We start from the raw sequence: 16,569 nt of genomic DNA, 5'->3' as shown, positions 1-16,569 counted from the left end.
ATACCATACAAACATATTTGGATTATTTGGACATAGTGTACCCTAGACATAATTACACATAGTTTGAAGATGATTTCGTACAGTACAGGCCTTTGTACATTTACATGTCTGACAGAGAACTCAACAGTAACAAAGACGTTCGACATGACTGCTTCCTCTTGCATATTTACAGCTTACATCCTGCAACTAATAATGACTATATCATATGTGTAGTGATAATGCCTCTATTCCCACACTGATTCAATTCCCACTCTGGTTTCAGACCCACATCCTCTTTAAGTCCAAACTGTTCTTACTACACACAAAGGAGAAAGGGCCTGGATTGTGGACTAGGCCAATAAAGGCAGGGATGGAAAACAACGACCCAGAAGGAGGTGGAGAAGGACGAAGGAGAGACATTGAAGAAGGAGAGAAAGACAAACAGCTGAAGAACCAACTCAACGGCGAGGAGAAGGGCGAGAAAGAGAACCAGGTGGGCGGTGAGAAGGAGAGGAAGCGGGTGAGCCGGCGGTCTGGATCACTGTGGAGGAGCGGCTGGGCGCCGAGCGAACGTCTTGCTATCAACGTCTCAGGGATGCGCTATGAGACCCAGCTCCGCACCTTGGCCCAGTTCCCAGACTCCATGCTGGGCGACCCAAGACGGCGGCTTCGCTACTTCGACCCATTGCGCAATGAGCTCTTCTTGGACCGCAACCGGGCCTGTTTTGACGCCATCCTCTACTTCTACCAGTCGGGCGGGCGGCTCCGGCGGCCCGCCAACGTGCCCCTGGACATTTTCATTGACGAGCTGTGTTTCTATGAGCTGGGCGAGGAGATCATGGCACGCTTCAAGGAGGATGAGGGTTTCCTCAAGGAGGAAGCCCCATCGCTGCCCGTCAACGAGGTCCAGCGGAGTCTGTGGATGCTTTTCGAGCATCCGGAGTCGTCATCGGGTGCGCGCATCATCGCCATCGTCAGCGTCATGGTGATCGTGGTGTCCATCCTCATCTTTTGCCTAGAGACGCTGCCTGACTTCAGGAGCGAGAAGGAGCTTCGTGAGGTAAGGCAGCAAGAGGGCAAGGGAGGAGTGAGGTGGGATAAATAGGAGACAAGGACAATGGAACAAGTTGGTGTTTTGTGTGTGTGGGAGTGTTTCTCAATAGTCCAAACTGGCATCCTCCACTTGTTTCCTCGTCTTCACCGGCACTAATCTGACAGCTYTGTATAACTGGAAGTCAGATAGAATATGTTAGTGGCCAACTGGAGGACTTACTTATTCTTGTTTTATTCTTCAAATTCAGTGTTCGACTTGGACTGAAATAAGTGCTAGTACTCATTTTGGGTGCCGGTATTGTTTATAGTTAGGTGCAGGAGCTCCACAATACGCTTGAGCTAATATTCTATAAGAGGAACATGCGAGGTGCCGGTACTCAGCCCTGGTGAGCTCCTGCCCAAGTCAAGCACTGATGACATAGAAGGAGATTGAGTGGGGAAAAGCTTTTGGAGTGAATATTCAGTAGAAGGAAAGTGTTACAGAACATTGTGACATACTGGACATGTATTGGAAAGGGAGAGTGTCAATATTATATTTTGTGAAAGATGCATAACAAGCATATAAGAAGCGAGGCAACGATGTCAATAAAACAATGACGTCATTAAAGCAGTGATGTCATTGAAACAATCAAATGAAATACTACATTTTGGTCTAGCACCCACTTATCTGCTTTTGAATATTTAATAGAATTTTGAAACGCGTCACGAGAACAAGATGGATGGAGGGAAAGATAAATGAGAGCCGTGTGTCATTTTTAAATCATAATAATAATTGAAACGGTTCAAATCGGATATTGGATATTTATTTCAGATGTTGATTGAATGAGTATGGTGACACGTGTTTTGTGTCGTACAGTCAACTCATCAAGCAAAGCCTACCTCGAATGGTCTGTGTGTCTTGAATGGGATGTGTGTAGTTACATGTGTCAAACGGCAACCCGATACCACTAACCAGCAGGTGTTTAGGTAAACACACTACCGGTGTGCATAGCTGACTACAGTGAATTATGTMGAGAAATATTGACAGGGAGACAAATCAAGGAGAGATAGAGTAAGGCTGACGTGTGATTATTTTAGTCAGCTGTTAAACTGGATACACTTGGATTGGGGGGAGCGCAAAAGGGTACAGGAAGCGAAGAGGGGGAGGGGACTAAAATACAAATAAAAGGAGAGAAAGTGAGAGCAGACTCCGAGTAAATTCTCATCAGTCACGTGATTTCGCTGACACCGAGAGCCTAGAGGTCAGAGATGGCCAAAGACCTCTACAATATACTTCAGTCACGAAGATGAGATGGGAAGACCTTGGGAGATAAAGCGACACACGTTGTGTCGTGTTAACACATTCCTTCAGGAGAGCTGTGCTAGGCCAATGGCGGCTGCCTTTTTGCACGAGGGCCGACAGCCAAGAAACGCAGTAACCCCAGTGAGGAGCGGCTGGCTGACTGAAGAGTGCTGGCTATGCTGGGAGGAAGACGGGATAGCGACAGTGGAGATGGATGGGGAGTAGTGTGAACATGTTGATGTTTCATGTTTCTCCTTGGCGATCTCAGGGGGCTATATATAGTGCCAGGACACTCCTAAGAGTACATCAACACGTAGATATCTGCCTTTATTAATAAACACGACGACTGCGACCTSCTACCAGAGAGAAATCATGAATAGGTCCTCCTAGATTATACGTTTGACTTGTATTGTATCTCCAGACACACGGTAATATTTCACACATTACACTCCTGGTTGTTGTGATGACTTTTTCCCCCTCGAGACGTTTTGATCACTAGACATTAAATATACAAGAAATAATTGGTGTACAGTCTGGCACTCTGACAGGGGAAAATAGACAGACAGGTGGACAGGCTGATAGACTGTCACCGAACAGATTGAAACTCAAAGCCAGAAATAATTTAAGGTCAAAGTGTGAAAACAGCTATTTCACGTGTGAAAATGTGCAACTGCAAATTTGACGTGCTTTTTTCGTAAGGGAACAAATGAACTCCCACGATATGTATTTGCTTGTAGTACATGTTGTTACTTCATCATCATAAAAATATAAATTGTTTATAACTAACTGACAAGAACATTGTGTGATCAGGCTGGACCAACACAACAGTATTTTCTGTTGTCAATAAGTACTAGATGATTAGTAAGGCATAAACCAATAATAAGCAGATGGGGAAGTATAATTCTGATTTTAGGAAGTGAAATCTGTAAATTGAAATGAAAGTTTATTTCAAGTCCCATTATCTGCTCAGTTTTTGCTCCAAGATACCAAACCCAAACATACTGAAAATGTATCAATACATAACATAACACAGAAAAATGCTCTACAAATCACAGTAGGCCTACAACGTCTCATTTCTATCCTCTGACAGACTAGAAGTTCAATTTGTATTTTTTCTTTCTCATTTTCCCCTCTTCCTCCCTGCCTCCCTGTCTTCTCCTCTCCCTTGTCCAGGAGTACTTCTACAAGTACCACGCCCACGACAAGAACATCTCCGTGCACATGCTTCCCCCCGCCAGTGTCTTCCAGGATCCCTTCTTCCTGGTGGAGACTATATGTATCTGTTGGTTCTCTTTTGAGCTGTTCATGCGGTTCATCTGCTCGCCCAGCAAGATGCACTTTTTCAAGGACGTGATGAACATCATCGACTTCACAGCCATCCTGCCCTTCTTCGTGACACTGATCACTGAGCTGTCCAAGGACACGGAGAACGCACCGGGAATGTCACTGGCCATCATCCGTGTAATCCGGTTAGTCAGAGTGTTCAGGATCTTCAAGCTGTCCCGCCACTCCAAGGGCCTGCAGATCCTGGGCCAGACGCTGAGGGCCAGCATGCGTGAGCTAGGCCTACTCATMTTTTTCCTCTTCATCGGCGTCATCATCTTCGCCAGCGCCATCTTCTTCGCCGAGGCCGACCACAAGGACACAGCGTTCGTCAGCATCCCTGGCGCCTTCTGGTGGGCCGTGGTTACCATGACCACCGTGGGCTACGGTGACATGTACCCAGAGACGGTGTGGGGCAAGCTGGTTGGCTCTATGTGCGCCATCGCCGGCGTGCTTACCATCTCGCTGCCCGTGCCCGTCATCGTGTCCAACTTCAGCTACTTCTACCACCGCGAGACGGAGTGCGGGGACCAAACCCAGTACACACACGTCAAGACCTCGCTGTGGGAGGACGAGGAGCACGAGGAGGGGGAGGAAGGGGAGGAAGAAGGGGACGGAGAAGGAGATTACAATGCCATAGAGGGCATCTGCAACCCTCTGAATAGGACTCTGTTGGGGGGGCTGTGCGCTGGGCAGAGCAGGGAGTCAAGTGGGGCAAAGATGTACCTCAGTGAACCCCTGGTAACTCAGGTGTGACAACAGGATGTGATAACAGGATGACCCTCAGTTGTGATCCTGTCACAAAAAGAGAGAGAAACAAAAGAGTGAAAAAATTGCTATTGAAAAAGTGGGATTACAAATGTTTAAGACAACTGAATGGCAAACTGTCACTGGGCTATAGCGTGAAAGCAGCAATATGTGTAGCAGAAAAACATACATGCCTGTTTAACACTACATTCACCAGGGGAGGCATTAAACGATTGACTGGTGTAGGAACATACAACTACACTACCGTAAGTTGCTTGCCAGAAAAATAAAGGAGAATGAGTGACATGCTTATCGCTTTCCATGGTCATGCTATTTMTTATTTAAGCTATGAGTTGTAAATTATTCATTGTAATATTAGCTTGTGTGTYCTTTTAAAGAGTTGAATCTTCCTTGTCATTTTAGTGCTGTCAATATAAAACCATGGTGTCTTCACATCTTTAATTTAATCTAGATGATACAGTTTGTAAAATGTATTTTGTTTTAATTTATTCAGATGTACTATGAAAGAGCGCCTTTCAGGCTGAATAAGCAAATGTTGGTCGACACAGACAAGGAGCAACTATGAGATAGATATAGAGCACAATGTTACTCAGTCACAGCTTCGCCGTCCAATGACGCATGTGCTAATGCTAATAGATAACAGGTTTTACATGCCACTTTAACATTCTCAATCGGACTACAGCTACAGCATGCTTATGATGATGTGTGACTTCTCAAGTTTATACTTCAGAGCCAATATTTCCTGATGGCTGGAGCTACATAAATGTAGCAACATTCTGGTTCCTATTACTGATCTCTGATCAGATCACCGAACGTATTGTTACCAATTTATAGGGAAGGAGCGTGGAGGTCGTTTATCTCAGGGTGACTTGGTGTGAAAGGCCTATATTTGTGTATGTGTTGTTTTTAATAAAGATTCGATTTTGTACATTTTCTTAAGATGCCGTGTGCCGTCCATTGCTGTTGATAATCAGAAATGCTACATACATTTAATGGAATTCTCGCCACGTTCCCTTCTTCAGAGAACAGGTGAAACTCTAGCTAGAGCTAGAGACATTAATGAAATGTTTATTTTCATTTTATTCTGTGGACTGCCCTTCGGTTGAAGCTTTGGGAAAAGAGACTGTTGAACAGATGGTAGAGGACAATTACACATGCATTTTTTTTTTTTTTTTTTTTATATATAGTTATGTGTTTCCATTTTTGATTTCTGAGACATTTCTGTAAAAACTCAGATCCAGGATGAGCCCCCAAAATCTACCCTCGGAGTCGAGCTGAAGTGCTGTACAGCATCTCTCTCTGAGCATCCGAGTGGCACAGCGGTCTAAGGCACCGGATCTCAGGATCAAATCCAGGCTGTATCACATCTGGCCGTGATTGGGAGTCCCACAGGGCGGCCACAATTGGCCCAGCGTCGTCCGGGTTTGGCCGGGGTAGGCCGTCATTGTAAATAAGAATTTGTTCTTAACTGACTTGCCTAGTTAAATCAAGGTTAAATTAAAAATAAAAATCCCAGGGCCTTTTCTAGAAGCAACATACTGTCTTGGTGAATGATGTGCTCTTATGTCCACTAGAGGGCAGTCCAAACCAACATCAATCATACATCCACCATGAGGGGGTGCTCTAAAGTCTGTAACAAAGAAATGCTCTGGTTTTTTTGACACCACACTCCACAAAGCAAGGAATGCAGGGTCTAGTTTTATCATATCTTGATTATTGCCCTGTCATATGCTTAAGTGCTGCGAAGATAGACCTAGTTAAGCTGCAGCTGGCCCAGAACAGAGTGGCACGTCTTGCTCTTCATTGTAATCAGAGGGCTGATATTAATACTATGAATGTGTCTCTCTTGGCTCAGAGTTGGTTGTGGAAAGATTGACTGTGCCACTTCTTGTTTTTATAAGAAACATTAATGTGTTGGAAATTACAAACTGCTTGCATAGTCAACTGACACACAGCACTGACACACACACTTACCCAACCATTMTTTTCACAGWTCCCAGGTCCAGAACAAATTCAAGGAAACTACAGTCTTATGCAGAGGCATGAGTGCATGGAACTCCCTTCCATCTTATATAGCGCAAGTGAACAGCAAACCTGGTTTTAAAAAAACAAACAAAGCAACACCATGGCACAACGCCTCTCCATGTGACCTACATGTTGTATCACATTGAGACCACAAGATGTCACCAAATGATTTCCCCAAAACTTTCCCTGGCTGCCACTGCTCTTGCTCAACAACAAAACATTCTTGTGTCATCACAACTTTTGGACATATTTCAACAAAACCATTTTGTAGTAAATGTATCAATTTTCTGGAAATGTTATAAAAGTTATATATATAATATATATATAACTTTTTTATATATATATATATATATATTCCAATGAAGTTAGATCTGTAATTGTTCTTTAAATATACAAGTAGGAAAGCCTTAAGATAAATAATTGACTTGTTTAGAGAGAAAAATGTAGAATCATTTTAGTAGTAATATGTAGTAGTATGGAGTAGTAGTAATATATTGGCTGAGCGTGTTTATATTGTAATATATTGGCTGACCCCTTTATGGTTATGAATGTGTTTCTACCGGTCATTTAGACAACGATGCTAACTTGCTAGCTGGCAACTTCACTAGCAGTAAATGCTAGCCAGCTAGCTAGTTAGCATAAGCTGCTAGGAGTCCTAGTTTGCAAACTTACTWCCAGATCGAGGTAAAATATATTAAAAAGATAACGTAGCTTAATTGCAGTTGTAAATGTTTCCATTAGTGTGAGCAGTGCAGGAGGTGGGCTCATGAGTTGTGCTCCAACTTTACTGGGGACAGCTTTATTTGTGACCTACATATGAAGTCGGAAGTTTACGTACACTTAGGTTGAAGTCATTAAAATTCGTTTTTCAACCACCCCACAAATGTCTTGTTAACAAACTACAGTTTTGGCAAGTCGGTTAGGACATCTACTTTGTGCATGACAYAAGTAATTTCTTCAACAATTGTTTACAGACAGATTATTTCACTTAGAATTCACTGTATCACAATTCCAGTGGGTCAGAAGTTTACATACGCTAAGTTGACTGTGCCTTTAAACTACTTGGAAAATTCCCCAAAATTATGTCATGGCTTTAGAAGCTTCTGATAGGCTAATTGACATAATTTTAGTCAATTGGAGGTGTACCTGTGGATGTATTTCATGGCCTACCTTCAAACTCAGTGCCTCTTTGCTTGACATTTTTTTTAGACCTCCACAAGTCTGGTTCATCCTTGGGAGCAATTTCTAAACGCCTGAAGGTACCACGTTCATCTGTACAAACAATAGTACACAAGTATAAACACCATGGGACCACGCAGCCGTCATACCTCTCAGGAAGGAGACGCATTCTGTCTCCTAGAGATGAACGTACTTTGGTGTGAAAAGTGCAAATCAATCTCAGAACAACAGCAAAGGACCTTGTGAAGATGCTGGAGGAAACAGGTACAAAAGTATGTATATCCACAGTAAAAGGAGTCCTATATCGACATAACCTGAAAGGCCACTCAGCAAGGAAGAAGTCACTGCTCCAAAACCGCCATAAAAAAGCCAGACTACGGTTTGCAACTGCACATGGGGACAAAAATCATACTTTTGTGGACGTAGATTTTTGGAGAAATGTCCTCTGGTCTGATGAAACAAAAAAACAACTTTAGCCATAATGACCATTGTTATGTTTGGAGGAAAAAGGGTGAGGCTTGCAAGCCAAAGAACACCATCCCAACCGTGAAGCACGGGGGTGGCAGCATCATGTTGTGGGGGTGCTTTTCTGCAGGAGGGACTGGTGCACATCACAAAATAGATGGCATCATGAGGTAGGAAAATKATGTGGATATATTGAAGCAACATCTCAAGACATCAGTCAGGAAGTTAAAGCTTGGTCGCAAATGGGTCTTCCAAGTGGACAATGACCCCAAGCATACTTCCAAAGTTGTGGCAAAATGGCTTAAGTACTACGAAGTCAAGGTATTGGAGTGGCCATCACAAAGCCCTGACCTCAAACCCATAGAAAATATGTGGCCGGAACTGAAAAAGCGTGTGCGAGCAAGGAGACCTACAAACCTGACTCAGTTACACCAGCTCTGTCAGGAGGAATGGGCCAAAATTCACCCAACTCATTGTGGGAAGCTTGTGGAAGGCCACCCTAAATGTTTGACTTAAGTTAAACAATTTAAAAGCAATGCTACCAAATACTAATTGAGTGTATGTAAACTTCTGACCCACTGGGAATGTGATGAAAGAAATAAAAGCTGAAATATATCATTCTCTCGATTACTATTCTGACATTTTGTAACGCTCGTCGTCGGTGGAAGGAAGAGTGGACCAAAGCGCAGCGTGGAAAGTGTTCATGATATTTATTACAAGAAACACTCAAACAAAAATAAGAAATCCAAAAAACTAAAGCGAACAGTTCCGCCAGGCACAGACACTATACAGAAAATAACACCCCAGAAAACCCAAACGGAAAATCACAACGTATATATGATCCCCAATCAGAGACAACAATAGACAGCTGCCTCTGATTGGGAACCACACTCGGCAAAACAACAAAGAAATCGAAAACATAGATTTTCCCACCCGAGTCACACCCTGACCCAACCAAACATAGAGAATAAAAAGGATCTCTAAGGTCAGGGCGTGACACATTTCACATTCTTAAAATAAAGTGGTGATCCTAACTGACCTAAAACAGGTMATTTTTACTAGGATTAAATGTCAGGAAATGTGAAAAACTGAGTTTAAATGTATTTGGCTAAGGTGTATGTAAACTTCAGACTTCAACTGTATGTACAAATTATAATCATGCAATAGCAGAGCATGAGAGTAGCACATCAATGTTACACTGAGTTAATAGGTTTAGTTATTATTACTAAATGTTATATTCCAATGTTATTTACTGTTATTAGTTATATTGTCACGACACCCCCGAAGTCGGTCCCTCTCCTTGTTTGGGCGTCGTTCGGCGGTCGACGTCACCGGTCTTATAGCCATCGCCGATCCACCTTTCATTTTCCATTTGTTTTGTCTTTGTTTTCTACACACCTGGTTTCATTCGACAATTACATGTTCATGTGTTTAACCCTCTGTTTCCCCCATGTTTTTGTGCGTGATTGTTTCTATGTTCATTCGGTACGTTATGGCTGGTATTTCGACGGGGTTCTGTTTTCACCCGTGCGTAATTGATTACCGTTTATTGTTGGTCAAGTGTAATGTTACCTTGTGCCTTTATTTTGAGTAAAGTACGTTGCTCACTCATTCTGCTCTCCTGTGCCTGACTTCATGCACCAGCTACACCTTCTGACATACATTCCATTCCAATGAATATTTCTTTTAATGAATTAAAAACGATTGAATACCTTTTGCTCCTGAATGTCATTTTAAAGACTACTGGGTCTACTGGGCATTATTCAAATGATATTTAGTGCAATTGTACATAATGGATTGTATGGAACAGGAGCAATAAAGAAAGAACAAAGAAAATGAATGTGCTGGTACCTGGGTACCTTAATAGTTTATTTACCTAAGCATGATCTTCATTCACATACCATTTTATTTTTCAAATGTTGCTTTTTTGTGTCAACAATTACACATTGTTCTTAGGGGGGGCTAGTTACCCCCTAGTACTCCATGTGTAACTGATAGATGCACACACTCACACTACATGTTTATGTTTTTAAATGTATGTAGATTGTAAAGTCTTTTGTAATGTATTTTTCGTTATATGTCGGACCCCAGTAAGACTAGCTGTCGCCATTGGCGTCGGGCTAATGGGTATCCTAATAAATCAAAGGGTTCATTATGTTGGCTACAACCTTCCAAACACTCAGCACTTATTAGCTATTTATGGTGTGATGTGTTTAAGCATTTCTCCAGAAGAACTGCCCGGGTTTGTCTTGCCTATTCCTCCATTTTAGTATCTCTACTAGAGCATCCTTGCTGCTTTTGTTATTTTCATTGTATTGTTATTCAGTGTTTTAGAATTGAATTAATAACATGATCTAGCTGGTATTTTCACTGGATATCCGCAGACAGCCTAGTCATACTTCACTAGAAAACATGAGCATATATAAAGCTGTGTTACGAAATTACCCTTTATTTATTTGTTTATTTATGTAGCAATACTCTCTTGGACTATAATATCAATAAGCTCCTAGACATGGTGTCAAAAGCCAGATAGAACTATTGTTCATACATAATTTAGCAACCTGGTCTCATAGACTAGACGTAACATAGTAAAAGTAAATCCGGGACACTCAAATTAGTATGATATGTTACATTTGCTATGGTTACATAAGACAGAAGGTTACTTAAAGCAATCATGTAAGAAGGGAGGGTGGATGGGTTGACATATAACGCGAATGTCTAGCAACCCATAGGTTGCATGTTCAAATTTCATAACGGACAACTTTATAATTTTAGCTAATTAGCAACTTTTCAGCTACTTACTACTTTTTTAGCTGCTTTGCAACTACTAAGCATGTTAGCTAACCCTTCCCCTAACCTTAAACCATTAACCTAACTCCTAACCTTACCCCTATCCTTAACCCTAATCCCTAGCCTAGCTAACATTAGCCAGCTAGCTAATGTTAGCGTTAGCCACTTAGCCACCTAGCTAACGTTGGCAACCAAAAAATTGGAATTGATAACATATCATACATTTTTGCAAAAGCGTTACATATTGTACGTTTGCAAATTAGTATCATATCATACAAATTGTAATTTGTAACATATAATACGAAATGGATGCTGGACCTCCACAAAGTACTACATTCATATGAAATGTAACATATCATAATAAAAAGTGASTCTCGGATTTACATACAGAATAATACGAAATGATCTGAGACTAGGTTGCATTTAGGCTTCAAAAGGTTTAAAAATATAAATAACACAATAAATTATAGCTAGAGTACAATGATTCAAACTTGAATTCATGACACAAGAGTGAAATATACTGCATATAACATATTCAACATGACATTCAAAGTGAGACAATATACACAGCAGTCAGTCCCATCATAGAGTTATGGAACTAAAGTTCACCATCTACTTACCGAACTCTTCGAACCAAAACATTTGCCACGGGGCAATAAAAGTAACAGTGTTTCTACCACAAGTGAAAATAAATCACTTTAGGAATTAACATGGTTATACAATCCAGTAAACCTTGAAATAAATATACTTGGTTCATTGTATACTTCCATCAACAAACTCAATTTTTAACTTCACTTATCCCTGGAGAACTGTGGACTGACAACACCAGTGAGACCCCTGCCGAAAGGGTTATCCGAGTCCAGGTCAAGCTGTTGCTGATTCTGTTGTCGATTTTCAGCTGTATTCGTCATACTTCTAGACACCAAAATGTTCCTCAGGGGTAGGAACCGCGAGAACGGGAGCCCATGTTGCGGTGTGGAGCCTTTTGAGGCGAGGGACACATACAGTTTGTGATGTGAAGAGAAGAAACGAGAGTATCCGTCAGCTAGCAGCAGCTCTCTGAAGGAGCAGTCGGCCTCTGTGTAGTGGCTCTGAGGAAATGGATAACATCGAAAGAAATGTGTTAGACGCAGTGAAGCAAGGCCTTTAGCGGTGCCATATTTCAAGCTATAGTAGATTATATTTGTCCACTGCTCACCTGTCCCCTCAACTGGCCAATGCTGTCCACACAGAGGAAAAGGAATGAGGACACACCCTTGATAACTGTCTCACCTTGTCGAACTGACCTCATCTCCAACACACCTGAGAACACACAGTAAACACATTCAATACAAGTGTCATCTATTATTCAGGTGTTTGGGAGATGACTTATAAAAGTATAAACTTCATAATACTAAATTCTGTAAGGTCTATCTGTCTGTCAAACACTCACTGCAGAGTGGAGGCTCCTCAGTGAATTTCAGAAAAATAAATAGTGAAACATAAAGAAGTGATCCCTTTTAGATTAAACTATACTGAATATATTGTCAATGAATAATTAATTAAAACACACTGTTTTGCAATGAAGGTCTGCAGTAGCCTCATCAGCACTCTCTGGGGTAGCACCATAGTGGGCACCCGAGTGACGCAGCGGTCTAAGGCACTGCATCTCAGTGCTAGAGGCGTCACTACAGACACTGGTTCAATTCCAGGCTGTATCACAACCGGCCATGATTGGAAGTCCCATAGGGCGGCGCACAATTGGCCCATCGTCATCCAGGTTAGAGTTTGGCCGAGGTAGGCCCTCATTGTAAATAAGAATTTGTTCTTAACTGACTTGCCTAGTTAAATAAGGGTTATATAAAATAAATAGTATAGCCGGAGCACAGCTAGTTTCCGTCCCCTTCAATACAAAACCTAGAAGGCTCATTGTTCTTACCCCATTCCGTAGACTTACACAGTAAATATGATGACTTCCGGAGGACGTTCTCCAACCTATCAGAGCTCTTGCAGCATGAACTGACATGTTGTCCACCCAATCAAAGGATCAGAGAATGAATCTAGTACCGAAAGCATAAGCTACAGCTACATAGCACTGCAATGTATAAAATGGGATGAGCAGTTGGCTCAAAGAGAGAGAAAGACAATAGTTGAACAGTTTTGAACAAATTAATTTATTCAAAAATAAAGGAAAAGCAAGAGAGAGAAAGATAGAGAGCTAGCTATATTTCGTAGTATTTTTTCACATTCACTTACTTAGCTAGCAAATGCAGCTATCTAATGTAGCCTACTCAAACACCTGGCTCAAACAGAGAGCTATGCTGTGTTAGCTAGCTGGCTAGGCTATCCAACACTGGAACTCTTCCAAGCCAAGGTAAGCTTTTCGTTTTATTTATTTATTGCCATTGGGGCCCGCCGGTGTAACTATTAAACTGCTTGCTGTACACAGTACTGCATGATTGTAGTTTACTAACTCGTTAGTTGTAGTATCTATTTTGACTATGACGTTAGCTAATATGGTGACAATGATGTAGGCTGTGTGTAACGGTTAGCGGTTATGGTATGAAGGTTTGGCTTGGAAAGGTTTTTCTGCCTGGTCACAGATAGCTGTTGTGCACTGAAGTCCACAAGCGAAGGGAAAAGGTGAAAGGAGGACAGCGCAGAGATGCAAAAAATAATTATACAACGAGCAAATTGATCATGCTGTTTGTATGTGGCTGCTATGAAAGTGAACTGTGTGTGCGTGTTATCAGTAGTGTATTAATTCCACCGTTTCTTAAATGGAAGCAAATGGAACAAAACAGGGATAAACATACCTGAATTTGTCCAATAGAAACTCTTGCTTGCAACTGTTTGGAGTAATAATTACACCCTAGATTAGCTAGATGCAGGCAAGAGTGGGCAAGGCGGTATTGAATGTGTCATTGTCTATTAACTGGATTAATACACATTTTCTCTCGACCTCTGCACCTACCTTGTAATAGAAATACGTCCATGCTCACAAAAAAAAGTCCTTCCTAATCTTAAACGGCACCGACCGCCACTGACTTACTGTGAGAGGTCTGAGCAGGGCTCCCTGTCACTTTTCCATCAGGGGTCATCTCCAGAAACAGTTCTTTTCTTTGATTATCTGTGGGGGGGGGAGACATTACGTGTAAACATGACAACAACAACAACAACAAAAACAGTATTTAAGAGGCAATAACTATTACTACTAGGAAAAAAAGATGGCCTACACACTGCGAGCATAAACCAAATGATCGATAAGTACACACCTGAAATAAGTTTTTTTTTAAAGTGAATGAACATAAGACAGAAGAGAAGCTTAATACCTGTGTAGAGATGTCTTTCTCTGACTTGATCATTGAAGAGCAGGAGTGGGTTGGAGTCAGGAATATATGATGATATAGAGAGAGATAGGAGGACCAGAAGAGAGCAGGAGAACAGGGAGATGTGTGCACACAAGGACATTTGCGAGATGAAATTGACAAGAGAGCGCTCTTGCAAAAAAATAAATAATCTGGTTCGGCAATGTTTCTGGATATATCAACAGAATAAATTAAATAAATAACAAATAAATAGAGAAACGACTAGAAAGCTGTCTTCACCCAAAATTCTAAAATGTAGCACGGTGTGCATCCTTATAAAGGAGGTAATGGAGAACGTCAGGGGGAGGTCACAGGGATTGACGGTATAAGGATGAGTCAGGTCGATTCGAAGGAGTTTATAATAACATAAAGTTGTAAGGACCTGGAGAATGTGAAAGCCCATGGTAGGAAATGCACAGTGGCTATATAAGGGCTTCCTCCTTGTCGGCCCCTTCTAAGACGAATAGTATTTATTTTTACTAGAGTGACAATTTTTTTCCAGCATGTTATGCTAATGGTAAGCAACTTGGTATTTACTAGAAAAGTGTGCGCAGTGTCAAAGAGCAAAAATTGGTACCAAATGAGAGCTTATGGTTTCCAACTTTCCTATCTGTTTAATGCTCTTTTCAAGTGTTAAAAAACAAGTGTTCAATTGTGAAACGGCTCAACACTTCTTTTAAAGTGTTTCGGTTGGATTCAATCATTTACAATTTTCACGAGTCATCAAATAAACATATCTTTGTTGTTTGTCTTCCATACCGATTGCTCAACGTCATGACGGCTGTGTTAGTTGAAGGCGGGGAAATGACAGGTACTGATGACAATGTTTGTATTATTTTGAGTGTGTATAAGACAAGGGTATGCCGTGGGATTTACAACCGTCGTTGAGTATGTGTTTACTGAACTCCAGCTGCAGTAAGACACTTTAACGAGATCCAGGACAGTCGGCCTGCAACAGTCACACATGCATTAGCACACTTCTGAACAATGTAAGACAGACCGTTGCGCTGTATTCTCCTGAATGAACGTGCACACGCAGTCATCTTGTTGGACGGGATCCAGTTAGCGTGAATTACACCTTCCACCATTCTCGTAATAACAAGGCTTGAACCTTGACTTGAATTTGATGTTCTCCGATACGAGTGTAATGGAATGTACGTCATTGTAGAATGACGGGTGAATTTGCCCTTTGATATCTTCCGATACAGGCAYATTTCACTGTTCTGAACTCGCTCAAAGTGACATTACTTCATTGAAGAAGCATTACACATTACTGTAGGCTAGACTAATTGACGCCGCGCAGTGAAGAAATCTCTGTCAACATGTCTTCATGATGACGAATGAAGGATGGAGCCCCACCAACAAAGTCCTATATTCACTGCAGATTCACCCAGAGAAAGTGTACCTATGTAAGGACGTTTTCCACACCGATGGCCTCGACAAGTTTATTGGGGTTAGAGAACTGGCCGTTTTGTTTAGATTCTCTGCCAAAACACTTGGWTAAACTATGAAACATTTGGTTAAAAGCTGTATAAAATGTTTATTTCAATGTGTTCTATGAAACAATTTACAGATCATTTTGTTTTCCTCACAGTTCGGCATGTACAGAGCATGAGGTGGAATAAGTGGGAATTTCCCAGCCTCTAGTTTCCAGAGAAAGCCCATGTAACACACGGACACGAAGTAGTGTTATTGTCTTCAACCTCAGAAACAGGAAGAAGCTGCTGTTTTGATGCAATGAACGTGGCCACCTGCCAGTAAACAAGTTACTCTATAGATTCAAACAACGGATACTGTATGTCATTGACACGAAGGGCTATTTTCAGGTGGAATTGTTACATAGAGCGCCTTTAATTGAGAGAAAGCAAGTCAATGTTAGAAATGTGAGTCAAACTGAGGACTTGGGAGAAAACGTGTAAATATCATCACAATACAGTGTAAACATCTACACAACCATAAGAGGGAAGAATGATGAAAATCAGGAAATCATCAAGTAACCTGTCATTTCCTGTTGACCTCCCGTGACCTTATTTGGAATAGAAAATATAAAGCTGAACATAATAAACAAACACTCAGTTCCCATCCATTTTACAGGTCTTTTTTAATTACAGCTTTTACAATCATTATCATTATTGTTATCATATTATATTTAATTATCCTCACTACTCTTCATTATTGATATTAGTTTAAATCATAACACAATTTGATTTCAAAATGTACACATACAAGTAGTATATCTTAATGTCCATAATTTGAAACGTATTTACGTTTCAACCTAAAATGAAATTACAGTCAATCTTAACTAAGTATGAAATTAAAATACCGTTCAATACATACATACTGTACACACACATACAT

General features: G+C 41.2%; 2 protein-coding genes across 2 annotated transcripts; one reads left to right on the top strand and one right to left on the bottom strand.

Moving 5' to 3' along the window:
* Positions 1-268: 268 nt before the first annotated feature.
* On the top strand, positions 269-5,299 carry LOC111977653 (potassium voltage-gated channel subfamily A member 2). The gene is made up of 2 exons (XM_024007192.2): positions 269-1,039; positions 3,488-5,299. Exons 1-2 carry the CDS (start codon positions 350-352, stop codon positions 4,391-4,393), a joined length of 1,596 nt encoding a protein of 531 aa, XP_023862960.1. The 5' UTR covers positions 269-349; the 3' UTR covers positions 4,394-5,299.
* Positions 5,300-11,496: 6,197 nt separating this feature from the next.
* Positions 11,497-14,314, bottom strand: fgf21 (fibroblast growth factor 21). Its single transcript, XM_024007180.2, has 4 exons — positions 14,176-14,314; positions 13,896-13,973; positions 12,063-12,166; positions 11,497-11,955 (listed from the first exon to the last, which is right to left on the bottom strand). The coding sequence occupies exons 1-4, from the start codon at positions 14,312-14,314 to the stop codon at positions 11,656-11,658; spliced, it is 621 nt and encodes a 206-aa protein (XP_023862948.2). The 3' UTR covers positions 11,497-11,655.
* Positions 14,315-16,569: the final 2,255 nt, after the last annotated feature.

Source organism: Salvelinus sp. IW2-2015, linkage group LG18 (genome assembly GCF_002910315.2).
Source record: "Salvelinus sp. IW2-2015 linkage group LG18, ASM291031v2, whole genome shotgun sequence".
NCBI lineage: Eukaryota > Metazoa > Chordata > Actinopteri > Salmoniformes > Salmonidae > Salvelinus > Salvelinus sp. IW2-2015.
The sequence above is the reverse complement of the archived record's forward strand: the minus strand, read 5'-3'. Positions and strand labels throughout refer to the sequence as shown.